The sequence below is a fragment of the Colletotrichum fioriniae genome, assembly GCF_027942845.1.
Source record: "Colletotrichum fioriniae strain IMI 355084 chromosome Unknown scaffold_2, whole genome shotgun sequence".
Taxonomy (NCBI): Eukaryota; Fungi; Ascomycota; class Sordariomycetes; order Glomerellales; family Glomerellaceae; genus Colletotrichum; species Colletotrichum fioriniae.
Window position 1 is genome coordinate 1,908,243 of NW_027076838.1, and position 26,905 is coordinate 1,935,147.

The 26,905-nt window shown below is 54.0% G+C and overlaps 8 protein-coding genes across 8 annotated transcripts; 4 read left to right on the plus strand and 4 right to left on the minus strand.

The window, feature by feature from the left end:
- Positions 1 to 61: 61 nt before the first annotated feature.
- Positions 62 to 5,295, plus strand: SNT2 (putative PHD type zinc finger protein with BAH domain-containing protein; the record flags this gene model as incomplete). Its single annotated transcript, XM_065756495.1, has 6 exons — positions 62 to 269; positions 310 to 858; positions 979 to 1,462; positions 1,520 to 3,377; positions 3,433 to 3,765; positions 3,907 to 5,295. The coding sequence occupies 6 exons, from the start codon at positions 62 to 64 to the stop codon at positions 5,293 to 5,295; spliced, it is 4,821 nt and encodes a 1,606-aa protein (XP_065614864.1).
- A 379-nt stretch (positions 5,296 to 5,674) lies between these two features.
- Positions 5,675 to 6,434, minus strand: FCY1 (cytosine deaminase; the record flags this gene model as incomplete). Its single annotated transcript, XM_053187628.2, has 5 exons — positions 5,675 to 5,699; positions 5,777 to 5,948; positions 6,011 to 6,104; positions 6,218 to 6,304; positions 6,363 to 6,434. 5 exons carry the CDS (start codon positions 6,432 to 6,434, stop codon positions 5,675 to 5,677), a joined length of 450 nt encoding a protein of 149 aa, XP_053055132.2.
- Positions 6,435 to 11,402: 4,968 nt separating this feature from the next.
- On the plus strand, positions 11,403 to 15,109 carry rga1 (Rho-type GTPase activating protein Rga1; the record flags this gene model as incomplete). The annotated part of the gene is made up of 4 exons (XM_065756496.1): positions 11,403 to 11,753; positions 11,815 to 12,511; positions 12,564 to 14,593; positions 14,648 to 15,109. The coding sequence occupies 4 exons, from the start codon at positions 11,403 to 11,405 to the stop codon at positions 15,107 to 15,109; spliced, it is 3,540 nt and encodes a 1,179-aa protein (XP_065614865.1).
- A 1,104-nt stretch (positions 15,110 to 16,213) lies between these two features.
- On the minus strand, positions 16,214 to 17,464 carry ERG26 (erg26, C-3 sterol dehydrogenase; the record flags this gene model as incomplete). Its single annotated transcript, XM_053187626.1, has 2 exons — positions 16,214 to 16,855; positions 16,976 to 17,464. 2 exons carry the CDS (start codon positions 17,462 to 17,464, stop codon positions 16,214 to 16,216), a joined length of 1,131 nt encoding a protein of 376 aa, XP_053055130.1.
- A 791-nt stretch (positions 17,465 to 18,255) lies between these two features.
- N0V96_002336 (uncharacterized protein) lies at positions 18,256 to 19,745 on the plus strand (the record flags this gene model as incomplete). The annotated part of the gene is made up of 2 exons (XM_065756497.1): positions 18,256 to 18,260; positions 18,329 to 19,745. The coding sequence occupies 2 exons, from the start codon at positions 18,256 to 18,258 to the stop codon at positions 19,743 to 19,745; spliced, it is 1,422 nt and encodes a 473-aa protein (XP_065614866.1).
- A 524-nt stretch (positions 19,746 to 20,269) lies between these two features.
- N0V96_002337 (uncharacterized protein) lies at positions 20,270 to 21,290 on the minus strand (the record flags this gene model as incomplete). Its single annotated transcript, XM_053187624.1, has 2 exons — positions 20,270 to 20,680; positions 20,781 to 21,290. 2 exons carry the CDS (start codon positions 21,288 to 21,290, stop codon positions 20,270 to 20,272), a joined length of 921 nt encoding a protein of 306 aa, XP_053055128.1.
- Positions 21,291 to 21,983: 693 nt separating this feature from the next.
- On the plus strand, positions 21,984 to 22,957 carry PRE4 (Proteasome subunit beta type-7; the record flags this gene model as incomplete). Its single annotated transcript, XM_053187623.1, has 3 exons — positions 21,984 to 22,013; positions 22,103 to 22,250; positions 22,344 to 22,957. 3 exons carry the CDS (start codon positions 21,984 to 21,986, stop codon positions 22,955 to 22,957), a joined length of 792 nt encoding a protein of 263 aa, XP_053055127.1.
- A 527-nt stretch (positions 22,958 to 23,484) lies between these two features.
- GFA1 (glutamine--fructose-6-phosphate transaminase (isomerizing)) lies at positions 23,485 to 26,013 on the minus strand (the record flags this gene model as incomplete). Its single annotated transcript, XM_053187622.1, has 5 exons — positions 23,485 to 23,705; positions 23,763 to 25,336; positions 25,441 to 25,672; positions 25,771 to 25,841; positions 26,009 to 26,013. 5 exons carry the CDS (start codon positions 26,011 to 26,013, stop codon positions 23,485 to 23,487), a joined length of 2,103 nt encoding a protein of 700 aa, XP_053055126.1.
- Between the last annotated feature and the right edge of the window lie 892 nt (positions 26,014 to 26,905).

Consider the following 26,905-nt stretch of genomic DNA (forward strand, 5'->3'; position numbering starts at 1 on the left):
GGGAAGGGCCCCGACATATTTCATCTCACCTCCCGCCAACGCGCAGCTAGCCACCGCCATCATGGCACAGAAAAACCAAACTGCCAGCAGTTCTGACGACCAATCTGCCAGCGCCACACCGTCTGCACAAGACGCCTCGGATTCCACGCAGCCTGCCACTTCGGGCGCGTCGACATCCAAAGCAGCATCTGCCGCCCAGAAATCACATCAGACTGAGCTTGACGCCGCCCTTCGCAACGCTCAACCCACGATCAAGTCTTCTGCCATGGGTTTGGGATCAGTCTTCAAAGGACGCTGCCGCTTTCGAAGCTGCGAACCCTTACGGGACGCGGTCACGAAACCGCACTGGCTCATCGCGCCCAAACTACGCCGAGGACAAGGATCTCGATGTCGACATGTATGATTACGCCCCAGAGAAGAAGGATCAAGAGTCCAAGAAATCGGCGCGTCACAGTAATGTGTCGGCCGCGTCCATCCAAGAGAACGCGCGACCCAACGGCTCAACCCGCAAGGCCCTGCCATCTGACGACACAAAGTCGACCGTCCCTCAGAACGGAGCAAAGGACGTGCAGCCAGCAAATGCCACCCCGACCACGCAAACACTGGCTTCGACAAACTCGACGCAACCCTCAAAAAAGCGCAAGGCTGCTTCACACGCCGCAGCTGCGACTTCTCAGGCTCATGCTTCTGCGACGGCATCGTCGTCTGGCGCCAGCACAGTGGCATCACGAAAAACGGCGTCGGGCCCTTACGCTAGCTCTTACGCAGAGACGAACATGCTCAGTTTCGAGAACTCCGGTGCAGTCCCCAGAGATGGCAAGTTGGTGGCGGATGACGGTACCGTGCTAGCACCCAATGGTAAGACAGCAACAAACCACACACGCACCTTCACGTACTCTCACTCATCATCCTTGCGCCCGTCCCAATTTTTTTCCTCCTTCTTCCTGGAGAGAATTATTCGCTGATCTAGATTTATAGACAATGTCTATCTCGTGTGTGAGCCCCCGGGCGAGCCATACTACCTGGGTCGCATCATGGAGTTTCTCCACATGCAGAATAACAACAAAAAGCCGGTGGATGCACTTCGCATCAATTGGTTTTACAGACCTAAGGATATCGGCAAGAAGGTTAATGACACCCGACTGGTGTTTGCGACGATGCATTCCGATATCAGTCCTTTGACGGCCTTGCGTGGTAAGTGCCACATCCTGCACAAGGCGGAAATTCCCAACATGGACGAATACCGAAAAATCTCGGACAATTTCTGGTACGAAAAATTGTACGACCGCTACATCCAGAAAAATTACGATCTGATCCCTACGTCGACAATCGTGAACGTGCCTGAGAGGGTGAAGAAAGTGCTAGACGAACGCTGGAAATTCGTTATTGTGGAGCAGGGCCGCGGAAAAGAGTTCACTAGTGCGGTGAAGTCCTGCAAGCGATGCAGCGGCTACTGTGCAAGGTTAGTCCACCCACGCAGCAGTCTCATCGAGAGTTGGGGTCACTGACAACATTACAGCAATGACTCGGTTGATTGTGCTGTGTGTAAGAAGACATACCACATGAACTGTGTCAGGCCGCCCCTGCTCAAGAAACCCTCCAGAGGCTTCGCTTGGTCCTGCGCTGCTTGTAGTCGCGCGCAGGAACGGAAATTAGAAGCTCGGCACACTCCTAACCCGAACAGTCTCAAGGAGAATGCAGGTGATGCGGATGATGAGGACTTGTACGACGACGATGAAGACGAGATGCAAATTGACACCGAACGGACGAGTCCTGCCGAGGACGACGACGCCCATCGTACCGGCACTGCAGAGCAAATTTACCAAGCCAGCCTGTGGCCTTGGCGCTACCTTGGGATGCACTGCAGGCCCGAAGATGCCCTTGATTACGATGACCGAATCTACCCCCGCGCAAGCACTCGCATAGGCCCCAAACATCAGGCGCCTGTGCTTCCTTGGCCCGGCCAGCCTGTACAGTATCAAAAGCCTCTGGAGTTCAAGAGGACGGGGAAGAAGGGACCTGGGCTTTCAAAAGAAGCGCTTGCCGCCTTGGAGGCTGAGAAGATCCGACGCGAGAAGCGTCCCAAGTGGGTTCAAGATGAACCTTCAGGTTATGTGGCGAGAGGAGAGGACGACGACCCCGACGACCCGAACGCCACAGCTACGCGCATTTGGGTGCCTCCCCCAGCAGGTGAGAAGAATACTGGATGGGAAGCCAAGCTCGACCGGTACATGAAAAAAGCAGAAGAGTTGACGGCCAAGTTTGGTCTGGCGAAAAACTCGACTAACTTTCATGATATTGCTTTGGCAACGTACTACAGCAGTGGATATGATGAAGATCACGCACTGAAGGCTCTGTCGGAAGTCAACAAGGCGACTTTCAAGGAACCCGACCTGACGGCCACGGAACAGAAGAGGTTCGAGGAAGGTGTCAGCAAGTACGGGTCCGAGCTTTATCTCGTCAAGCGACATGTCAAGTCTCTTTCGCCCGGAGAGATCGTACGATATTACTACAACTGGAAGAAGACCCCGCAAGGCAAACAGATTTGGGGGAATTTTCAGAACAGAAAAAGCAAGAAGGAAGCCAAGAAGGCCGAGGTTGCCGCAAGCAAGCTGCAAGATGATATCGCCGACGATGCAGACGACTCTGCGTTCGATTGCGACAAGGCGGCAAGCAAAAAGAAGAGCTTCGTGTGCAAGTTCTGCCATACCAAGTATTCCAGGCAATGGAGGCGGGCTCCGAATGCGTCGGGAACACCAGTCAGCGAGGGCAAGAATTCCAACAAGGACAAAGGCCAGTACATCAATGCACTTTGTCGCAGATGCGCAGAGCTCTGGCGGCGTTATGGTATTCAATGGGAAGAAATGGACGAGGTTGCCAAAAAGATCGCTCAAGCAGGTGGTCGAGCCTGGAAGAAAAGACAGGACGAGGAACTGCTCAAGGAGCTTGAGGCAGCCAAGGAAATGCATACTTACTGGAACACCCCTCCGCCAGTCATCGCTCCAGAGCCGGTTGTGGCAGTTCCAGCGGCACCTTCGAGCGAACCTCCGCGGAAGAAGCTCAAAGGAGCACCCCCAGAGAGAGACTCGGAGTCGCTCGCCTCAGACTCAGCTCCTGCTGCCGCTCCACCGAAGAAGAAGGAAAAGGCGGTCGAGAAAGAGAAACCAGCGCCCCCACCGGTTCCAGAAATCCCGAAGCCCAAGACTATGCCTTGCGCAATTTGCAACCAGTTGGAGCCCTTGGGAGATCAGCATCTGTCGTGTAAGGAATGCAGACTGACAGTCCACCGCAACTGTTATGGAGTCTTCGACAACAGGCACCCCGGCAAATGGACCTGCGACATGTGCGCCAATGACAAGAGCCCACAGGTCTCGATCGTAAGTTGTTTACCGTCCTTGACTAATTTCGTCTCATATGCTGACTTCTGGACAGCAATACAAGTGTGTCTTGTGCCCAATTGAACATACGGAGCATGACTTCGTTGAGCAGCCCAAAATCTCTACTTCCAAGAAGAAATCAGAGAAGGAAAAGGAGCGCGAGAGAGTGGAACGAGAGCAGGCACAAAAGGCTGCCGACTACTACAAGAAGAAGCAGGAGGATACCAACCGCCCAGTCAACCCCAGGGAGCCTTTGAAACGGACCGCAGATAACAACTGGGTTCATGTCACCTGTGCTGTTTGGACACCCGAGGTCAAGTTTGGCAATGCTAAGGCATTGAGTCCATCTGAGGGTATTCCTTCTATCCCTCGTGCCAGGTACGATGAGGTTTGTTTGGCCTGCAACCACAAAGGTGGTGCTTGCATTACCTGCCATTATTGTCGAGATCCTCGTAAGTACTGGTCGTTCAACTCTTTGGATGCCTACTAATCGCTATCACCAGTTCATGTTGAATGCGCTCGCCAAAAGGGTTACCTCCTCGGCTTTGACATCACTCCTGTAAAGGGGTCTCGCCGTGACCAGTTCAATCTCGTCACCATCAATGGCGAAACTGGTGTCATGTCAGCCACGGTATGGTGCAAGGAGCACGTTCCAACAAAGAGCGTTATCCATCAGATGCACGACATTGTTGACGAGGATGGTCTCACTGCTCTACAGTTCTATGTGCAGAGCTACAAACAGGCAGATCTCACCTTGACTGGCACAGTCAGAAAGGCCAACCTGATGACGAATGCTGCGAAGATGGGAGGTATTCCTGTGACGCCCAGCACTCGGCGAGCATCAACCACTACGGCACCTTCTAACGTAGTTTCTCAGAGTGCGAACAGCGAAACCACGAGCACCCACCAAGCAGGAGAGAAAATATGCATCACCTGTGGCATCGACGTCGCTCTCAAGTGGTGGCCTATTGAGAACTCTGATGAGCGGGAACTTACCAATGGTCACTATGGAAGCCTTGGCTCCGAGGCTCAGAAATTTGTCGAGCAGAGAAAGTTCCAATGTCACAAGTGCCGCAAATTGAAGAAGAAGCCGGTTCCCCATGTACCCAAAGAACCATCTCCAGTCATCGAGGCTGCTGCGAGATTGGTGCCACCTCCACCTTTACCGGTTGTTCCTCCGCACCACGCTCTCGTGGCCCCTCCTCCACCCTTGAGGAGCCCACCAACGACCGGCGCAGAGGCCAGAGCTCGAAGCCTCTCTTCGTATGCCTGGGTTGCTCCGGCACCTCCTCCACCGCCGCCTGCCTCACAGCCTGCGGCTCCGCATCCGGCGCCTGTGCCTGTGCCACCGCCAGTTCAGGCTGCTGCTGCACCACCACCGCCAAACCCGCCTCCAGCTCCTCACCAAGCTCCGGGCCCCTATGGCCCTCCGCCGGCACCAAGATACGAGTGGAACAGTCGCCCTCCTCCGCGTCATGGATCACCACCACAGCGTCCTATTTTCCAGCCGTTGGCCAACCTACGTCCTCCGCCAATGATTCCAATGTCGATGGCCCCTACACCACCATCAGGTCCCAATGGACATATGGGCCAACCTGCGCATCACGGAATGCCGCCTTCGCCGCTGATGGCGGGGCCCATGTCTCATGGATCCCATGGTCCACACGCACCGCCCTATGTGCATCCTTATCGGCAACCCCCTCACGGATCACCTCACGGCTTACCAAATGGCGGGCCTCAACCTAGGGGCCCCGATGCGTTCGCTCAGGGACTTCTACCGCAGCGTTCACCATACGGCAGCCCTCCTGCCCATGATGCCGGAGGTCCGCTGAGGACACCTGGCATGCGCCCTTCTAACGAGCCGCCTCGACCTGCAGGAGCGAGCACTAGTCCTTCTCTACGCAACTTGCTCTCTTGAGACTACGACATGTTCCTTTCATTTTGCGACTTTAGGGAGTTTTGGAAGATGGTATGAGGTATAAGGAATGGTTGAAGTCTTGAGCCGGAGAGCGGAAAATTCTGCCCCGCTAGTGTAGATTATGCATTTCGTTCAAGCGCGAAAAAGAAACTTGTGCCAAAGTACAGACACATTGTCTTGTGATAGCAACTGGCCGCACGGAGGAGGCTGGTGGAATGGGATGGCTTGCTCGTGCCAAGGGCAGTTGCTAGGTGTCCTAGTGTTGAATAAAAGAAGTTCTCAAGTAAAGCTGTAGCTCAAGGCTCTTGGAGCCAACATGATGTGCGTTAAGTTGTCGAAAGCTCACTATCCATAAGTCGTCCACCTTTGACTATCCAATTCATTCTTCCCCAATATCCTCGTTCCTAGCTTGATCAGTATTTCTCTCGAGGCGATCTAGCCGCAACGTGTGTTGTCCGTTGGCTGGGGACGTTTTTCTTACCAGACTTCAGGCTTTTCAGCAATAAACTTGTACATGAGAGCCTTGCACTCTGCGTTATCGACAACGACGACTTCCACGCCGCGCTGCTTGAGGTACTCCTCGCCGCCGAGGAACGTCTTGTTCTCGCCGATGACGACGCGAGAGATGCCGTAGAGCAGACAGGCTCCGGTGCCTGGCGGAGGGTGAGGGTTGAGAGGCTAGTTCAGCGTTTAGAAGGGAGGTATGGGAACTTACACATGTCGCAGGGGGAAAGAGTGGTGTACATTGTGCTGCCTTTGTATGCCTTTCCGGGCAGGCGTCCCGAGTTGAAGAGGGCGTCGGTCTCGCCCTAGTATTGAAAGCTGTGTGAGTTATTTGATGTGATTGTGTGGTTTGGATGAAGAGGGAGGGGCGTGTATGGACTGTCATCCAGTGTCAAGGGGGGCTGGGTTTTAGACTTACATGGTGAATGGCCGAACCCATCTGGACGCGGCGGTTGTGGCCACGACCGAGGAGCTTGCCGTCTGCGGAGACGAGGGCGGCTCCGATCTGGGGTCGGGTTAGGGGTTTGTATCCATTTCCCTGGATGGTAATGAGCTTAACGTACCGGGACGCCGCCCTCTGAGGCGCCGGCCTTGGCCTCCTCGATTGCGATGGCGAGACCTTCTGCGTCGTTCATATCGCTGTTCGTTGGGAAACTGAGTGACAAGGTTGTGAGTTGAGAGTTGGATTGATAGAGGCGAACGAAGTGGGGGCGGGGTTACTACGGGATTGTTCGGTGTTGGAAGGGAAAGAGCCTCACATTCGAGTTGGGGGTTATCAGGATGAGACAACTATTGTCCAGAAAAGTAGAGCGGTGTCTGCCTTAGTACGAGAAGACGCTAGAGTTGTTTTGCTGAGTGTGTTTTTTGAGTATGATGGAGACTTGTAACGGGGTGGTGGCGGAGATAGGAGTGGCGTATGAAATGGGTTGATCTGGGGGGGATCCTTATCGGTGTACTCCACTTGGCGATGATGGGTTACGAAAGTCATCAGGTTGACGGGGAATCAGAGCTCTCGTAACTGTGAGATGGGAGTAATTTTTACCTGAATGCCTTGGAGATGACGTGAGCTCGTTGTGTCGATGGGCTTGCTACTCAGGAAGGGGTAAAGTCGGACGTGTATGCGGTTGTAGCTCCAACGTAGGACAACCGGTTGCCATCATGTCTTCTTGGGCGAGTGATCAACACATCAATTAGCCCACATATAGTCGATTGGTCGAAAAGGGTCGATGTTGAACTCGAATTGGTGTACTATCGAAATGGAACACAGTCAAATTGGCTCTCCTGCGTCTGTCTTCACTCTCTGTATCTCTTAACAAGTGCTCTGTATCTCAAAGGGGAGGACATCGTGTTTACGGGACTGTGCCACATTGAGTTCGCTGCATGGTGAACGCGATACCTGCAAACTTCATGGGTGGATAAGGGCCTCTCTCATGTCTGCTGGATGCTTTAGAAGACATCGGGTTAAGACTAGCTGGAGCCTTTTGCCCTGGGCTTGAGATGTCTCTTGCTGAACCAAATGTGCCAAGCTCACTCCGAATTACTGGCTTCATTGAGTTATTCGTGTTGTATGATAGAGTCAATTCATTACGAGGGTAGAGGGTAGTAAGACGGGTTAAGTTTAGTTCTCATTTCATCTTGAAATCTTGCTTGGCCCATAGGACATTCCAATCTGAAATCCCTTATCTTTCTGAACCTATTCATCCTGAGAATTCAGTTGCAGCAATACGAATCAAATCAATTCGTCATGTCAATGAAACAGAAACTGGCTAAAGTTGACCCCTGAACAAAGAGCCTCCCAAACATGATGACCATAGAAGGCACTTGCGAAGGTCTCACCTCAATGGCAGCGTGCCTCTCACGACAGTACACTAATGCTTCAACACGTCTGACAACAAACCGTCAGGTCTTTCAATAAGGAAATGCCAAACTAGGCAATAATGAGGCTGTTCAAGCTCATACTATGCAATGTAGAGTCTGGTGTGACTGTGGCAAAAGCGCCACCCTGGAACCTACCAGAAGGGGAAAGATGATGCGCCTCATGAAATACATCACGATACTCAATACATAGACTTCTGTTGTCGTATCTTGTGGAACGAGTCTGAATGGAACACTAGATTAACGAGCGGACGAAGCAGAACCTTTCTGGAAGAAGGCTGGCCTATATACATGGTGTTAAGGACGCCCAGATGGCACATCCAGCGATCGAAGTCAAGCAATAGTGATGCCTAGCTGCATCACCGTGTCCGCTCAAACCATGCCCCTATGTACCGCTGGGAATCTCAATCTTACACTGTCATCTACACAGACCACGATGTCACTCGAGCCATCCTACTTACGCAAGGGCCGAAAACCAGACGATTGCACAGTTGATGGGTCGCTGTAGCCTGCTGGTAGCTGTTCGGACCACGGCATCGGTTGAACTATCGGACGACACACAGTAACGGGTAAGCAAGACCACAGTCTGGACCAAGCACGTTTGTAGCTACAGGTGGTCGGGTAGGAATCACAAAAATGTCGCCGAGTCTGAAGACTACACAAGGCAAAATGAGAGACGAGGACGTGGCTGAAGACGCATACATATTTTTCGGGTTGCGCAAGATGTGCATAGGAGACTGATGAAGCACTCGGGAGCGATCTGATGGAGGTTGAGTAAGTAAAAGGGGTTAAAAAGGACCAGCACGCTTGTGAGAAGAAGCTGGTGAACAAGTTCCGAGACCGAATGAGGTCCCTGGTCCCGTCCTGAGGCTCACGATGAGTCGTTAGATGGGTGGAGCAGGCCCGTTGGGATCAGCAGATTACATACGACGGCAATGTTACTTTAGATCAATCTTTCCCGAAGCTTGCATCGGCGTTTATCTAAAGTAAACTCGTATATACAAATTTTGGTGGAGCCCCGTTTCGAGATCATCCCAAGGAGGGAGATGGCCGAAGATCAGCCAGATCCACGTGATGTTGCAGGTGATCGGATGCCTTTTTTTTTCTTCGTTTTTCTTCGTTTTTCTTTTCTTCGACATTTTCCACAGCTTTCTCAGAGGCATCCTGGGTTAATTGTATTTTGTGGCATTTTCTCACAGAGGAATTGATTGACTGTCATCATCGGGCTTAAAAATCAAGGTTTTGTTAGAAGGTGCCTTGGTATCTTAGGTAAGAAACTTTGGGGGTAAGGTTTCGACAGGAAGGCAACGTCTCGCGTTCCGGGTCAGATTGTCTGCTCCTGACCTCGTTCCTGCTCGGCCAAGCGTCCAAAAATGCTGTGAAGCCCCTCCTCCTTCTCCGCTACGCGAACATCCTTTGAGTGGACTGTGCACAGACGTCAACTTGATTCCTCGGCTGAAGCGCCAATGGGGGCCAAGGTATGGTATCCACACGCTCGTCCTGGCAGGAGCATTGTAATTCCACTGTAAATAGCATTGGATCCCCATCATCACGGGTTCCCTTTCCATGTCCAGTGAGGACGAGACAGACTTGTCCCGTTCTCCGCTGGGAGAAGAGGGGGGTGCCCAATGAAAGTGCCCCCGGCAAGGCATTGCCTGGCAGACGGCTTCTGTTGCCAGGTGCTGGCTGTTCTACTTGGACAACTCCCCCTCGTTTGGAGATTGCCTGACAGATATTCGTACTCGGTACACGCGACAGAGGACTCACCGTCTTCATTGGGCTGGGAAGGTGGGAGAGAGCGGACGTGCTTCCATGCAGGTGCAGGCTCAATAAGGTACCGACAGATAGGTATGGACAGCAAAGCCCAACGTCGATGACTTGAAGGCCAAACATGTTGTCACCTTCGTTCTCATTGGCCGGGAGTACCTTATTTTGTACATCACGTACTGCATAGGTACGCCGTCGTATCTTTCAACCTCGTTGCAGACAGACTGTGCCTGCTGGGGAGTTTAAAAGGAAGTAAGGAGATGGGCAAAATAGAAAAAGAAGTCATCTTCCATGACGCCACAAGCCAGCGTCTCTGAAGAACCCAAACAGTGCATAGAGATGATGATCCCCAGTCTTAGCGCCTTACGGCAGTGAGGAGTAATTTGGGTATCCGAAGGAGGAAGGGACGGGAAGGTACCTTACACTTTCCGTACCTAAGTGCGGCGTGCCTGCCTTCCTGCGTGCCTGGGTGCTCGGCTTCTCGTAAGGTAACGTAAGGAAACCTCCCATGCACTTTGGGTACCTGCCTGAGGTAGATATTACATACCTTACTGCGAAAGAAACCCGACCCATTCTTACCTACTCTCTCGCTCTCCCTCGGCTCTCCCATTCCATGAGTGCCCGCCCAGCTCTCACTCCGCTCTGTCTTGCTCGCCTTGCCGCCCGCTGTCCGCCACTGCCTTACCCATAAGCTACCTACGCTACCTTCCACCCGCACAAACCACACCACACAAGAAGCAGGCACGGCAACAGTGCACACCACCACCTCACTTTTGGCGCCTCATATCCGTACCTTTTACCTACGTGCCTACGGAGGTACTTCATCTTCCCATACCTACCTTGCCTTACTTTCTTCCTCCCGAGGTACCTTTTCTGCGTGCTCAAGGCTTAAGGTACGAACAAACAAAAGGCAAAAGAAGGGGGGGGGAAAAGACGATAGAGGATTTAGATTCTACCGCCCATTTATTTACCTTCACATCACCCACATCTGCACCCACAGTACAGTCCGGCCCTGGGATTCGCCCATCTTTTTGGGTGCAGCCGATCAAGCCCACACTAAATCTCCCTACGGCCAGCAACGAACGCCTCACAACAAAACCACCACCGCGCCTTCGCCCACACTCCTTTGAGCATCCTCGACCCGGCCCCTTTTTTTCCCTTTTCTCAGTCGGTGTTGGTGCTGGACTTTGGACTGCGACCACTACCACTACGTGTACGACGCCCAGGACAGGACGTTTCTAGGTTTTACCTATTTCCCCCCCTCCCGCATCACATAGCCTTGCATTACTACTGTGGTCCGCCCTTGTGTGGTTTTTTTTTTCTTTTCAATCTCATTTCCGCCTTCCTTTCTTCGGACGAGACGAGACGAGAGACGAAAGTGTTCGGTCGGTCGCTGGCAGCATTTCAGCTCCTGCTCCAAACGTCGCCCTGTTGCTGCTGGGCTGCTCCACTACCACAAGCCAACAACCTAACCTCGACGACCCCGACCCATCCTCCCCGACCCTCTTCTCACCCACGCCCTCACCCTCACCCTGACCCCCGACTATTCGTACTCGACCGACTCCCAATCCCAATCCCAACCCCGACTACCACCACTTTCACCACCGCCATCCCCTTCAGCTCAGCGCCTGCGACGTGGCTATCCGTCTCCCGCCAGTCTCGCGAGTACCTGACGGCCGTTACCCGAATTATTTACTATCGCCCAGCACGATACCGCCGCCGTGCGACGACGACCCTTTTCTTCAATTCTCGACTCCAGTACATAACTACCTACCCATTCCACCACAACCACCCCCCGGCATTTTCGCAGCCCAGCTGATGCCGACCGATAATTTCCTGGCAACTCCCACCTCCGACACTCAAGGCTGACGGGCCGCTTTTCAATCCATCCCGCCCTACCAGTGAAGAGTTGCAATCGAACATACCACGCGCAGACAAGACGACGCGAACACTACTGCACCATGGCGTCGGATTACGATCATGGGGCGCCGGACGACCGCTTGCAAGCCCACCCCGCCGCCACCCCTATGGAACCTGGTTATCCCGGTGATGGAGTCTGGCAGAATGGAGGAAGGAGAACTCCCGAAAGAAATTACCGCTCACAACAGCCCTCACGTTCACCCGGTCCTAGAACACCTGGTCGAGAGGGCGACTCAAGGCGGAGCGGTGAACGCAGTAGATCCAAGGGAAGAGGAGGTGGGCGGTCAGCCAGCGGTCAACAGAGGACCTGCAAGAAGTGTGGAGAGCCTCTCACCGGCCAATTCGTTCGCGCACTGGATGGAACCTTTCACTTGGATTGCTTCAAGTGTCGTGTAGGTCTTCAGAATATCTCATGTCCATCCCCGATTGTTCTAACTCGAGTTTTACCACCAGGATTGCGGTCAGATTGTAGCGTCAAAGTTCTTCCCCGTCGATGACGAAGGTGGTGAAGGGCAGTATCCTTTGTGCGAGACAGACTACTTCCGCCGGCTGGGTTTACTTTGTTTCCAGTGCGGTGGTGCTCTTCGAGGCTCCTACATCACCGCTCTCGACCGAAAGTATCACGTCGACCATTTCACATGCTCCCTGTGTCCCACGGTCTTTGGCGCACAGGACAGCTACTACGAGCACGATGGCAACGTGTATTGTCATTACCATTACTCTACGCAGTTTGCGCAAAGATGCAATGGCTGCCAGACTGCAATTCTCAAGCAATTTGTGGAAATTTACAGGAACGGCCAGAACCAGCACTGGCATCCCGAGTGTTACATGATCCACAAGTTTTGGAACGTGCGACTTACGCAGCCGAGCGACCCCTCCGAATTACCCCAGGAGACCGACGACCCCGCGACGCGCGACATCATTAGAGAGGAGGAAGAGCGCATGGAGGAGAAGGTCTACCGTATTTGGAGCGTCCTGTCAACTTTCGAAGAGTCGTCTGCGGCATGCATCTCCGACATGCTCCTCCACGTGAGCAACGGCGCCTATGTTGACGGCGTGCTGGTTGCCAAGAAGTTTATCTGGCACGTTGAGATCTTGTTCCAGTCTGCTGATCGCCTGGACTACTCCATGGATCAATTGAAGCTGAAGGGTGAGCTTTGAATAGCCATGCTCTCAGATCACGTTCTTTGCTAACGGCCCAGAAATAGGATTGTCGTACGGTCGTGAGGCCAAGCTTCTGTGCAAAAAGATAGTATCTTTCTTCTCGCTGTTGTCCAAGACCCAGGACACGGGAGCCCGTAAGCTTGGCGTCACTCAGGAGTTATTGTCTCTAGTCACGGGTCTTGCCCACTACCTCAAGCTTCTCATTCGAATCTGTTTGCAGGGAGCGTTACGCCTTGAGAAGGAGTCTAAGAGCTCCGACGGCATTTATCAGTTCCTGGATGACCTGAGCGAACTGGACAGCGTCAAGCCCGACGACAACACCCTCCAGGCTATTACGGGCAACTCGCGCCTTTCGGCGAAGGACTCTGATCATTGTGCACTCTGCAACAAGTCTGTCGAAGACGAGTGCGCGAAGAACTCCGACCGGCGATGGCACATTGCTTGCGTCAGCTGCTCGCGTTGCACAAGAGATATCGGTCGCAAGCTGGAAGATGCTCGCTACAATGCCTTTGACAAGAAGATTTACTGCAACAACTGCATCGGCGCCAACGGTGATGACATGCCGCCTTTTGAGCATGTTACCAAGCTTCAGCAGTACGTTTTCTTGTTGAAGGTGGCGCTCGCAAGGTTACTGGACATCCTGCGAAGCAATGGCGCTTTGCCTCGGCAAAACGATGACCAGAACTCGGATGGTTATGGTCCAGGCGAGGGTGCCCGAACTTTGGCTCCCGGAGAAGCACCTTACCTAAACTCAGACAACCGCTCGAAATCGTACGCTGGAGATCAACGGGAGCACAATCGCGAGTCTTCCTACGAGAACACGCTGAATGATGTTCGCCGATTGAGAAGTACTCGTCTCGATAAGCATTTGTCTTCAAGCTTTCGCAAGGCGAGAACGTCGCGCATCATGGACGGGCCCGAGGGACGCAGCGTTCGCCCAGGATCGGCAGGCGAGGACTTAGGCCGAGCTGATGGGGACCTCCATATTCTCGAGGAACGAAGAGGCCCAAACGACGAAGGCACAACGGACAAAATGTTCAACCACCAGGACGCTCTGACGCTGGATGATATCCCGCGAATCGTTGCTGCCGAACAAGTGAAAGAGCAACAATATAAGCCCAACCGCCAGGAACTCTTTCGGTCCCCCGCAACCGACCCTATGGGACATCAACGATCGCAGTCAGCAGGTAGAGAGGCTGAGTTGCGCATGGGCGACGCGATGCCTCAGCGTCTGGGACGGAAGTACTTTTCGGAGCTCTCGGGATTGGAGTACTTTATTGTACGTCACTTGGCCGTCTTGACTCTGGCGCCTGCCGTTGAAAACGAATTCCCTCTGGAAGAGTTATTGAGCTTTATCGAGTCGAGAAAGCAGCCCACGTTCTGGAAGAACTTGGGCAAGGCCTTCAAGAACGATCGGCCGAAGAATGTCAAGAAGAAGGGCATTTTCGGAGTACCCTTGGATGTCATCATTGACAAGGATGGCGCCGAGTCAACAGACGGTGTAGGCCCCGGAACACTCAAGATTCCTGCGATCATTGACGACCTCATTTCTTCCATGAGAAAGATGGATCTTTCCGTTGAGGGTGTTTTCCGAAAGAACGGCAACATCAAGAAGCTGTCTGAGCTTTGCGAAAGAATCGACCGGGAAGGCTGCGACAGCATTAGCTTCATGGACCAGCCTGTTGTGCAGGTTGCCGCTTTGTTGAAGCGCTATTTGCGTGAGCTGCCCGATCCTCTCTTGACTTTCAAGCTCCAGAAGCTCTGGATTTCTGTTGCCAAGATCCAGGATGATGCAAAGCGCAAGTCGTATCTGCACCTCATCTGCTGTCTCTTACCAAAGGCTCACCGAGACTGCTTGGAGATCCTGTTCTGCTTCTTGAAGTGGGCTGGATCCTTCCACCAAGTGGATGAGGAAGCTGGATCTAGGATGGACATCAAGAATCTGGCAACGGTTATTGCACCCAATATTCTTTACAACAGCAACAAAGCGCCTGCTCTGGACAGCGATCCCATGTTCGCCATTGTCGCCGTGAACGATATGATCACGTCTATCGAAGAGATGTGCCTGGTAAGATTGCTGTCCCGTCACTAGACATTTCGCATTACTAATAAGTTCTTGTAGGTTCCTGACGAGCTCATGGAAATGGTCAACGATCCGTTTGTGTTTGGTAACACTGCCGATCTCACTACCAAGGACATCCTTAAGCGTTACCAGGATCGCATGGGTCAAAGGCCTGGGTTGGGCGAAGTCAATGAGGTCTTTAACAGACCAGACAACTCATCCCGGCCCCCTCCCCGAAGGGTTGAGACTGACCCCGCTCTGTGGCAACAACAAGAGAGCAGCGTCCGCACTGTGCAGGAGCCGCCCATGCCCATTCCTCCTTTCAACCAACCCAATCCTGGTACACCACCCCAGAGATGGCGGCCACATGAAGAAAATGGCCACCCTTCACCCTATGGCGGAAGCCAGTATGAGCATTCAGACACCGAAGGCCCTTCGGAAGCTCAAAAGCGAGAATGGCGCCAGTCAGGTGGGGTTTGGGGAAGACAGAACAGCGGTGTTGGCGTAGGTGGAAACACATGATCCAACCAAACCACACCGCAACAGCAAAACTACACACATATCGAAGAGTGATTTTCTACGAGGCTCACATCACTTGTTACGCATTCTATTGGGACTGCGATTTGGGGTTTCGGAGAGTCACATATCCATGCATTGTTGGCGGCGTTCCCACCCGTTTTTCATCAAAAGGACAAAAGACCTTTCTTTTATCCGGCTACTCAACTCACGACAAGGCGGCATGAATGATTTTTTATTTCTTTTCAAAGTTCTCTTCCAACACTTTGTCAAACCCTCTGCTTCTTGGCTTCTCCGAGAGTGAAGCATCGGATCGGTATGGAATGAGATATCCAAACGGTCTGCTGGTGTTCCTTCGCACAAATTATGATCCCATCGTCTACTGGAAAGGGAGGGGGAAGAGGATTGGTGGTCTTGGTTTGACCCTGGCTTGTTTGGAGTAAAGGCCCCAGGCCCATTGACTTGTCGATGGGCGATAACGGTCTGGTTTGATTGATTTGTCTCGAGCTGGACGGCTAGCCTCGTTTCTTCTTGGCTTGCGCGCGAGACCTAGTATAGCTTCGCTTCTTTTGTTGAAAGAGAGAGATGTCAGATTACATTTGTGAGATGATCTGGAGCCAGGGAGGAGGAGGGAGGCCGAACAGTGCGCCACATTTGCGCGCATCTCGAGAAAGGGGTTGGGAGGGATGGGGAAACCTCGCCTGTTGTTCGCCTTTGAAAGACGCTCCTCCATGTAGCTATGGATAGAGTAAAAGGGCCACCTAGGTAGTTCCGCCAATGCGAATAGGACAGGCCGAGCACCGCCTGCAGGTTTTCCCCAACTACTCCGTGCAAACATGTTTCGGCCTGCGTTTCCTACAACCATGTTTCACAGCACAATCGCAAAGCCTGCGTACACGCAGAGAAAGGCAAAGAAGAAGTCGTTAAAGGTATTGCTTGCTCGTGACATGACCGCTTATTGGCCGTTTATTAGTTCCCTCTGGCATTGAGGTAGTATATGTATATACAATGAAAAAATCTCTGAAAACTTTTCTTCAAACATGAAGGTCTCGTATCCCTAAAACACCACCACCCTCATCATAACCGTCATCGCCTTAATAACAGTACCCTTCATGCCTTGACGCTCACCTTGCCAGCCTTCTCCTGGTCCAGGAACCACTGCACGCCCCTCTTGATGCCGTCGTCGAGGCCGACAATGGGTCGGTACCCCAGCAGGCGCTTGGCCTTGCTGATGTTGTAGTAGCGCGTCATGCAGCTGTAGATGCAGCGCTGGCGGTTGAAGATGGGCGGCTTGCCGATGATGGCGAAGAAGATTTCGGAGCAGAAGCCCAGCACGATGCCGAACTCGCGGGAGATCTTCCAGGCGTGGTCGGTACCCTTGTCGGAGCCGGCGGCGCGCCAGATGGCGCGGGCGAAGTCCCAAAAGTAGATGGGGCTGTCGTTCGTGACGAGGAAGGCCTCGCCGTCGACCTTTTCGTGGTCGAGGGGCGTGATGGAGGAGGCGGCGGTCGCGAGGAGGAGGCGGGCGGCGAGGAGGTGGGCGTGGGCGACGTTGCCGACGTAGGTGAAGTCGAAGAGGTTGTCGTTGTCGCCGAGCTGGACGCCCGTCTTGCCCTCGCGGTAGATCTTGACCATTTGGTGCGTCACCATGGTGTCGCCCTCGCCGAAGATGCCCGCGGGGCGGATGGCGGATGTGAGGAGGGGGTAAGGGTCTTGGCGGTTTGCCTCGAGGACTAATTCTTCTGCGGCGGCCTACGGATGGTCACATGTCAGTCATTGACAACACAGCAAGACTTCAGGAGAAGAAGAGGAAATTCGCCATCGCATTGGAAGAGCAATGGAGCGTGGGAGCTCGTGGGCTGGCGCGCGCACCTTGGTCTCGGAGTAGTACTCCGTCTGCAGTTCGCCGCGGATGACGGGCCAACGCTCGTCGGCATTGATGAGATCGGTGGCATTGTCGCTAACGATACTCGCGGACGATGTGTAGACCAGAGCCTTTACGGAGGCGGCCTGGCAGGCGGCGATGATGGAAGCGGTGCCGTCGACGTTGACCTTGCGGAAGAGATCCTTTGCGATGGCGCTGTCGCCCTGGGGCGCGGGGGAGGCGGTGTGGACGACTACGTCGGGCTTGACGTTCTCGAAGAGGGACTTGATCTTGTCCACGTCGGTGATGTCTGCCTCGTGGTAGTTGGCTTTGGGGTTGCGGTTGTTGGCGCAGCGGAGATCTACCACGTCGACGGATGCGACGGCCCAGCGGTCGCCGGCCAGGAGCTGGTTGACCACATGGTGGCCGAGGAAGCCGTTGCCGCCGACGACGAGGACCTTGCCCAGGTTGGGGGGCGTCGTGGGCTTTGCAGACATGTTTGCGGCTCTGCTAGTTTTGGGTGGTAGAGAGGGTGGTAGTCGGGGTGTTATCACGGGCTGAGGTGGAGGAGTTGGAGGAGGCTCTGGGAAAGGAGAATTAATTGGCGTGGTCTGTTGTCTCTGGTCCCCTGAACTGAGGATTTCTGGGGTAATGGTACAGCACCAGATGGGCCAAGCTTCAGATTGTTTGTTCCAATCTTGAAGGACAGCTGGAGTACCCGGTACACACTAACTAAGCAGGAATGCTCCCACAGCATCAGTACAGCTACTTTTGAACTCCCAGAAGGGCGCTAATTGCATTTAGGCTATCCGTATGGAGAACAGGCCAGAGAATACCTCGTAGAATATCCAACTCTCTATGGCGCTGTTGTAGTGGGGCCGGTGAGGTGTGTGTCTGCTTCCGCATTCACCACGACGTGAGGTGCAGGGGGCAATGCAATAATGTGCCCCACCTTGAAGAGCACTGACTTTCAAGACTGCGATGCAGGCGCGTTTCCTTAGACTTCACCTTGACTTTGAGTCTGACATATTCTTAGGCAAACAGTTGCAGACGGGCCTTACTTTTATTCTCCATCATACTTATTACTGGAGAGAGCCGCCATTACCTGCTACCTTTGTCACCTGCTTCGTCTTTTTTTGGTCCTCACGAAAGCACCTTCCATTGTTATGCATCTTGGCTCTTACTCTTGGAGATGAATGCGCTCTCCAGTATCGCAGTGAGGTTGTCATGGAAGCACATGACAACGTTGAGATCCTAGTGCACGTCACAGCGCCGTGCAGGAACATTGATGATGTGCGCTATCGAGCCCTTGCACAGGCATATCTCGATTTTGCCCCAACAAGACAGACCAATATTTTAAGCAAACCAGCACAAGAGGAAGACGATGTCGAAGCTATCCCCAGCTCAGAGGCCGATCCACCAGCGTTACCTGCTTGGTCAGATGTGCCGAATCTCGATAGCGAAACAACTCAACCGGCAACCTCATCACCACCGCATATACCACCACCGCCACCTCTATACCCCGCAACGTTTGGATCATTCGAATCGCAGCAGCTGTCATTTAGGAGCGTCTTGGACAATAGGAATTCCCCGGGCCTCGATCGGCCACTTGCGTCTAGAGACTTACCACCTTCGTCTCAACCCGTGGCAGATTCACAGCCAACGCAGGCTAGTTGGGTGGCTCCTCCGAGTGTTGTCGGTGACTCTCAGCCGCCATATGACATCAGTCTCGCCGAGTTCTCATCCCCGAGTCGGCTCTTTGAACATCTGGCAGGGCAGTTCGATAGCCAACTCGATGAGGAATCTCAGCAACTGTCCCCAGAGGCAAGCCAACAGCAAATTCCAGAAGTATTTGCCACAGGGACGCCAGCTATAGATGACGACTGTAATGAAGATGAGGACGATGGCCAGGTTGTACTTGTAACATCGAGCAACTCCCTGGCATTCAAAAGCAATGCCACTCCAGGCCCGGCGACCTCTTCCATATCCGCAGATGCTATAATTTTCAACACGCCGTTCCCTGTCCTGAAGCGACAGCCTCTAGTCAGCTCTCCCTCTGAGCAGATAATACAGGATACGCCTTGTCAACCGTCTCGGAAGAGAGTAATAGCATCGTCGCCAAATCGAGCCGGCTCCGAGCCTCCACTTCCATCGAAACGGCACAAGCGGTCAGCGCCCATCTCGGAATCGAGGTCGGTCATCACGAGAAGCTCCTCAGACGTGGGCCCTGGGCCCAGCGATCTCTTCAGACCTCAGCGGCCTCCTAATGAGAGGCACTTGAGCTACCTCGCACGTCTCGAGATCCACCCCGTCAGCCCCCCAGTCGGCACCAGCGAGCTGACGCCAGATGATCTCCTGACGCCCAAGCTGAAGGAGCTGGCCCGCCAACTCAAGATATCGAAGCGCTTTGCCCCGGTCGAACAGACGAGGGAACTGCGTCCCTTTGAGCGAGGCCACTGGCACCTAGACTGGACAGGCTGGCGACCGAGTCTCCGCGAGCGAGCCTGGCACTTTTTGACGGATTACATCCTCGAAGGGTTCGCGGGATGGGGCGTCTGGTGTAAACGCGCAGAGGACTGGTCCTGGATACGCGTGTACTGCTGGGGCCACATCGTCGGCCACATCTATCTGGCCTTGTACCTGGCGAGTGAGCGGGCGCTGAAGAAGGATGCGGCGAGGTGGCTGGACGGTGCAGGCGATGTAATCGTCATCACCAATGGCCACGAAAACTCCGACTCTGGGGAGAGCGTGGAAGGTGACCCCGACGACGGGATGTAGTAGTTTGGGAGAAGACACAGTAGTCAGGTTTCATTTTGGGTTTTCCCTTTTTGTTTTCCTTGGCTAAGCGAGGCGTTTGCATAAGGCAAGGGGTTCGATAGGGCGGTATTGCTTGACATGTTTGGATACGGCGCAAACAACCGGGTTAGCATAGAAACAAACAATGGGCGCACCTGCAAAATGATATATAGGGAGCAAATTGAACGTTTCGTTCTGGTCGCAAAACCTCTCTTTGACATTTGGTATCTGAAATACAGCTCAGGAACACCGACCGCTCCTTCTAGCAATTCCTACTCTGTACAGAACAAGGAAAACCAATAAGCATATCCTCCTCTTCCCAACTTGCTCCTCCTCGTACACGTTTCATCGTTCTGCTGAACTCGCTCAAGCACATCATACTTTTTTGACACTCGACGCCGCGGGGTGGATTTTATTCCTCGAGGGAAATCCTCGAGGGAAATTCCCAAGGAGAGAAAGAAAGGGACTACCGCTCAGGTTCGTGACCTGAACTGGGTAAATTTTTCTTACTCGGGAGAAGGGCTACGCTTGGCGACATGGCCCAAGATTTCGAGCGACTCGCGCTCCCACCGGTCAAAGTCAGCCTTGGCGAGCTCCTCGTATGCGACCTTCTCGGGCGGTGACATCTGCTTCCACTCGTTGCCAATGGCTTGCATGTTCTCACTCGCCTTGCCACTGTGGTTGGAGTAGTCGCCGCTGCCAAATCGCGCCTTGACGAAGAGCGCGTAGGCGTTGTGCGGCCTCTTGGGGAGGCGGTCGTCGCGGATGGTCCGCGGGACCTGCTTGCCAGTGAGGTTGCGGAGCCTCGCGCGGGCGCGGTTGGCCTCGGCCACAACCTTCGGCTGAAGCGACTCAACCCACGACTTGTAGGCCGCGTTGTTGGTCAACTTGTTGGCTTCGGCAATCTCTTCAAGACGCTATGTATTCCAGGTTTGTCAGTCTCTTGTTTGCTATGTATCGAGGAGCTTCTGTTGGGGATCCACAGCAGAGGGAACAAGACAGAGAGTCAGCCCTTACCTGGACGTCGTATGAGGACAGGTTCTTGTAGGACTCAGCAATGCCCTTGACCCGGTCGGTCAACTTCAAGTCTGAGGTGGGCTCCGTTGCAAATTGTTGCTCAGCGTACACCCGGAATGTGTTCGTCGGGAGCTTCTTCGGCTCCTCCAGCAGCGCTGCCGTCTTCAACTCCCGCACCCTAAGCCTCTTCTGCTGCTCGGGCGTGAGCACCACCTTCTTGACCTTCTTCTTGGGCGCAGCCTTCTTCGCGGCGACCTTCTTCTTCGCCTTAGGCTTCTTAGCGGCGGGCTTCTTGGCCTTGGTGGCGGGCTTCTTCTCGGCGGCCGTGGTCTTCGTCTTGGTCTTGGTGGTTGTCGCCGCCTTGGTGGCAGGCATGCGCGCCCATTGTGAGGTCGAGAAGCCGCGGCAAGACGCTGCGCGCGCGACTGCAAGCTGGGTTCGTGGGACTGCCAACGGAGCGGTGCGGAGGAGCACGCGCTGGGCGGCGGCGCGGCCGATTGCTGTCAACATGTTGCGAACTTTTGAGTGGGCTGAGGTTGGTATTTTGGAGCGAGCCGGGAGATGTTTAGTGGTGATGGTCGATTGCGATAGGGCAATCCGGAAGGGGCTGGATAGGGCGAATCGAGTGCGAGCGGTATTGAGGCTAGGATCAAGCCAATCGTGGGAGTCGGGGGTGTCGGGGGTGTGTTTTCGACACCACAATTGCCGTCCGTGGTGTTGACGGAATGACGAGGGACTGTGAGCAATGCGACTGAACTTGGTCGACCTCCTTGTTTGTTTGACCATCCACCCCTGAAGCTCTGATGTACCGAGTACTAGAAGACCGCAGTAAAAGGTCTCAATACAGAGTACCGAGTACTCCACCTCCAATCACCCACCACAACAGCTCCAAGCTGACCATTTTTGGCAAGCCCACCCCAAACTTGCGGCCCCGTTTGTCAGGCACCAGAGCCCTGACGCAGTAGCTCTAGCGGCGGCGGGAGCAACAGCAGCAACTGGCCTGTCAACCAGTCAGTCAGCCAGCCAGGCCGCCTGCAGAGGCACCCACGGGACGCGAAGCTCACCCCGGACAAGCTTCAATCAACTTCACATACCAAACCATCACCAAACCCACCCACGAACTTGCAACGACGACGAAGCCAATCCTCCTTTCCGACCACCTTCCATCATCCCGATCTCCAAACCACACAAAAATCAGCAATTATGGATCACAGACCGCAAGCTTGGGGCCGTGTATGCAATCCCCAGTCCTCCCCCTCCCCTCCTTCCCGGGAATCTCAGCCTCGCATCGTGGACTAACAAGCCGGAACCCCTCCTATCAGCCTAGAGACGACGTCTACGGAGCCTACGATGGCTCGTACATGAACACCAACGGTCCCAACCAAGCGACACAGGCTCCCATCGTCACGGGTACATCAGTCATCGCCATCAAGTTCAGCGAAGGTGTCGTCATTGCCGCCGACAACCTGGGTACGTTCTTGTCTTTGCTCGCCCTCCATTGCCGTCCTGTGCTGTCACTATACTGCTCCAAGCATGAAAGCTGACAACCGTTCTCTCATATAGCATCCTACGGCTCCCTTGCCCGTTTCACCGATGTCAAGCGTCTCCGCACTTTCGCCAACTCCACCGTCGTGGGCTTCGGCGGCGACGTCTCCGACATGCAATACCTCGACCGCCATCTCTCAGGCCTCGACATTGAGGAGTCTTACGACCTGGCCAACGACGCCCCCGCCCGGCTCAACGCCGCGAACCTCCACAAGTACCTCTCCAAGCTCCTCTACAAGCGCCGCTCTGACTTCGACCCCCTCTGGAACCACCTTCTCGTCGCCGGCCTCGACGATAACAACAAGCCCTTCCTCGCCGCCGCCGACCTGCTCGGCACCACCTTCACCTCTCCCTCCCTGGCAACGGGTTTCGGCTCAGCCCTCGCCCAGCCCATCATGCGTCGCTACGCCCCCGACGAGGAGACCGCCGCCAAGCTCTCCAAGGAGCAGGCCGTTGACGTGATCAAGGAATGTATGAAGGTTCTCTTCTACCGTGATGCCCGCAGCTCGGATTCCTACTCGATTGCTGTAGTGACCAAGGACGGAGTCGACTTGAAGGAGAGTGAGAAGCTTGAGAAGCAAAGCTGGAAGTTTGCGGAACGTATCCGCGGCTATGGCACGCAGGTGAACTAAAGGGGAGGGGATCGATACAAGGATCTTTGGGAAATAGAGAGAGACAGGCAGTGAGAGAATGGATGGAAATGAAATGACAATGACTAGTTATTCGGCATAACCTCTGGCGACCCCTCGGGTGGGAATACTCATGAGACTCAAGTAGTAGAGAAGAGAACCAGGAAGTCCTGCAACCCAGGGCTTATCGGCATCACGATGGGATGAGGCGTGTGCAAGCAAGCATGTGTAACATCAAAATGAAATAGACAATATTGTTCTGCATTGCTTCAGGTTGCCTGACTACGGCATTTAACCTCAAAAAGATACGCTCCTTTATCTTGACCGGCCCAAATCTACCATGCTGGACCATTCCCTCATTTTCACAATACCCAGTAATACATCAGAGGGCTCCGAAGTTGCCATCGCCTTTTTGTGGCCCGCTGTGACATCAAAAGCATAAGGGGCTTATCCTCCCTTTTGGCAACCCAACTCCGAGGGGACGAATCACCCAACAATAAACCAAACTTCACTCATGCTATGTGAGCAGTCTACTCGACAGTGACAGACTTGGCCAGGTTACGAGGGAAATCGACGTTGAGTCCCTCCATAACAGCAAGCCAGTAAGCGATCAACTGCAGAGGAACGACATTGAGGATACCCTGGAGGGCGTCGACCGTCTTGGGGATCTCAATCTTCTCAGCCTCGCTAGTCTTGAACTCCTCGTCACCAGGGTTGCAGATGACAATGGGCTTTCCGCTGCGAGCAATGACTATTCACTTTGTTAGCAAATGATCAAGCTTAATGTTGGCTGGTGTTCTAGACTTACCTTGCTGGTAGGCGTTGAGCGACTTCTTGAAGAGGTCATCACGGGTGAGGATCATGATGATGGGCAGATTCTCATCTACGAGAGCAAGAACACCGTGTTTCAGCTCACCGGACATAACAGCCTCACAGTGAAGGTAGGAAATTTCCTTGATCTTCAGAGCACCCTCAAGGGCAGTAGAGAACTGGGCACCACGACCAAGCAGCAGAAGGGACTTCTGGTTCTGGAACGTCTTGGAGCAGAGCTCCTTAATAGACTGGTCCTGGGTGAGGATATCCTTGATTTGCTCAGGGATCTTGGCGAGGCCCTCCATGATCTCCTCGCGACGCTTCTGCTTGGATGCGCGGTCCTCACTAAGGGAGAGTGCGAACATAACCATGGCAATGAACTGGGAGGTGTAGGCCTTGGTGGAGGCAACACCGATTTCGGGACCGGCGTTGACGTGGACACCGCAGTGGGTGAGCAGGGAGATGGAGGAGCCGACGACGTTGACGATACCGACAGTCAGGGCACCGCGCTCCAAGCAGTAGCGGAGAGCCATGAGAGAGTCAGCAGTCTCACCAGACTGGGAAACGAAGACGCAGGTGTCGTCACGGAAGACCGGTGCCTGTCTATCGAGGAAGTCGGATGCCAGTTCAACGGCGATGGGGATCTCGGCCAGCTCTTCAAACACACCGCGAACGGCCATGCATGAGTGATAACTAGTACCGCACGCAATAAAGATGATTCTGCGGCAGCGGCGGATGGTAGAAATGTAAGAGCGGAGACCGCCAAGGGTGACAGTCTTGTTGGCGGCATCGAGACGACCTCTCATGGTGTTGACGACAGACTCGGGCTGCTCGAAAATCTCCTTCTGCATGAAGTGATCGAACTTGCCCTTCATGATCTCCTGAAGCTCAAGCTCCAGGGTCTGGATGGTGCGCACATTGGAGCTGCCGTCCGCCTTCTTAAGGCGGTGAATGTTCAGCGAGCCCTCGTGGATGTGAGCAATATCATCGTCCTCAAGGTACATGACCTTCTTAGTGTGCTCGACAATGGCAGACGGGTCAGACGAGAGGAAGAATTCGGTGGGCATGGGCATGCCGTCGTCGGTCATGAAAGCGCGCGACTGCGAGCGGTGCAGAAGCGACTTGTCGGGGGCACCCAGAAGAGTGTTGGGGTTCAAGAAGTTGTCCTGCTGCTTCTTGAGGGCAACGTTCTGGGAGGCAGCCTCGGCAGAGAGGGCACCCTCCTCGGAGTACTCGACATCGACGAAGTCGACCTTCATGCGCTTCTGAGTCTTGACACCGATGACAAGGGGAGAACCCTTGCGAGCAGCGATGACCTCATGAGGGTAGTGAACGGACTTGATCAACAGTCCGTAGGCACCCTCGAGCTCGTTAATGACAGCCTTGGCGAGGTCGGTGAAGCCAATATCGGGGTGCTGGTCGTACAAGTACTTGGCGAGCTTAGCAATGCACTCGGTGTCGGTTTCGGTCTCGAACTTGAAGCCCTTGGCGCTCAAGAGGGTCTTGAGCTCCTTGTAGTTGGTGATGATACCATTGTGGACGACGGTGAACTCCCAGGTAGGGTCAGATCTAGAAGGCGACAACTCATGTCAGCTACTTGGTTTTTTTTGGTGGTGACAAGGAAGCATTCAAGGGAAAAGTTTGCTGTTGTTTGTGCTGGTGTGCAGACGTACCTGTGGGGGTGGCAGTTCAGACGAGACGGGGGGCCGTGAGTAGCCCAGCGAGTGTGGGCGATACCGGCATGTGAGTCGAAGTACTTGGTCTCGTCGACCTTGGAGTCGGCGATGAGCTCCTTGAGCTTGGCGACCTTGCCAACCTCCTTGAAAGCGAAGACCTCGTTCTTCTTGTCACCGTCGACAGCAAGACCGGCCGAGTCGTATCCACGGTACTCGAGACGGGAGAGACCTGTTGGAAGCAGAGGCCCGTTAGCAAAACAGCTCTCGAGATAAGGTGGAGCTAGGTGGCCCCAATTGGAAGTATTCAGGAGGAGGCGGTGTACTCACCGTTCACCAGAGTGTCGAGGATGAACTTGCGGTCCTTCTCCACCAGGTAGTTGACGTAGCCGAAAATGCCACTGTTGGGAGAGGCGCACGTCAGCTTACTGCTTACTGTGATGCCAATTGCCTTTGTGGCTGTCGGCGCTCCGACCCCCTTTTCAGCTGGCAGAAGCTGGATGGAGGGGAAGGGGAGGATGCTGGCAAGCTTTCAGGAGAGCGGGGAGCGGAATTGGGGGAGACCTACCACATGTTGATTCAACGCAATCGAAGACCCTGACAAGAAACGTAAAAGACCAATTAACAGAAAGAGGCGGAGACTCGGTTGGTAGAGGCGGCGGCGAAGGGTATCAAGAAGAGCGAGAGAGATGAATAGTTGGATCAAGAGAGAATGAGTAGGGTAGAGCAAGATGCAGGAGGCGGGAGCTGAGCAGCTTTATGTGCAGCTGGTTCAACTGGCTGGAAAGCAGTGGGAGGGGAGTGTATTGTGTACGTGGAGAGAATACGCAGTAGCGCCCAGAGGCGTGGAGGGGGGCGGTGGGCGGGGTGTGGCAGGGGCGTGCTCGTATTGAGGATGACAGAGAGGGCGCGGGGCGGCACGGGTTGAGGGTGAGGGTGAGGACCAAAGATGACGGGGGATGAGGGTGAGTGGCCAGGGCCAGGTACACTACGTGGTATCCGTTCTTCTTACCTATGGACGATGATGTCTTGCTATTGCTTAAAGGAAGCCAGGGAAGGAAACAAGGCTGTAAGAAACAAGCGCGCAATGAGTTGCTGAAGCGTTGTTCTTAGTGTACCTACTGACTGTTTACTTGATGTTTGGTAGGTAATGCCTCCATCACAGGATACTAGCAAGCAAGTTCGGAAAGTGTGTTTCTATGTTTCACTTGATACATCAGCATGGGACGTCAATCCCTGAGAACAGTAAATGAGGTCAGATGCTTTGAGAGACGGTCATGTTTGTTTATTGAGCCACCTAGCTAGCTGCCTTGCTCGTTTTCTTTTTTGGTTGAAGAAGTTGGCAGGAAAGCAGCGCCTCATTGTCGTTTGCGCTTGCTAGATATCATGTCTAAGTCATTGATTCGAGTGCCTCCAGGCATTTAGTCCAGTAGAGTCATTGCTGGGTCGGTTTACAAATGATTAT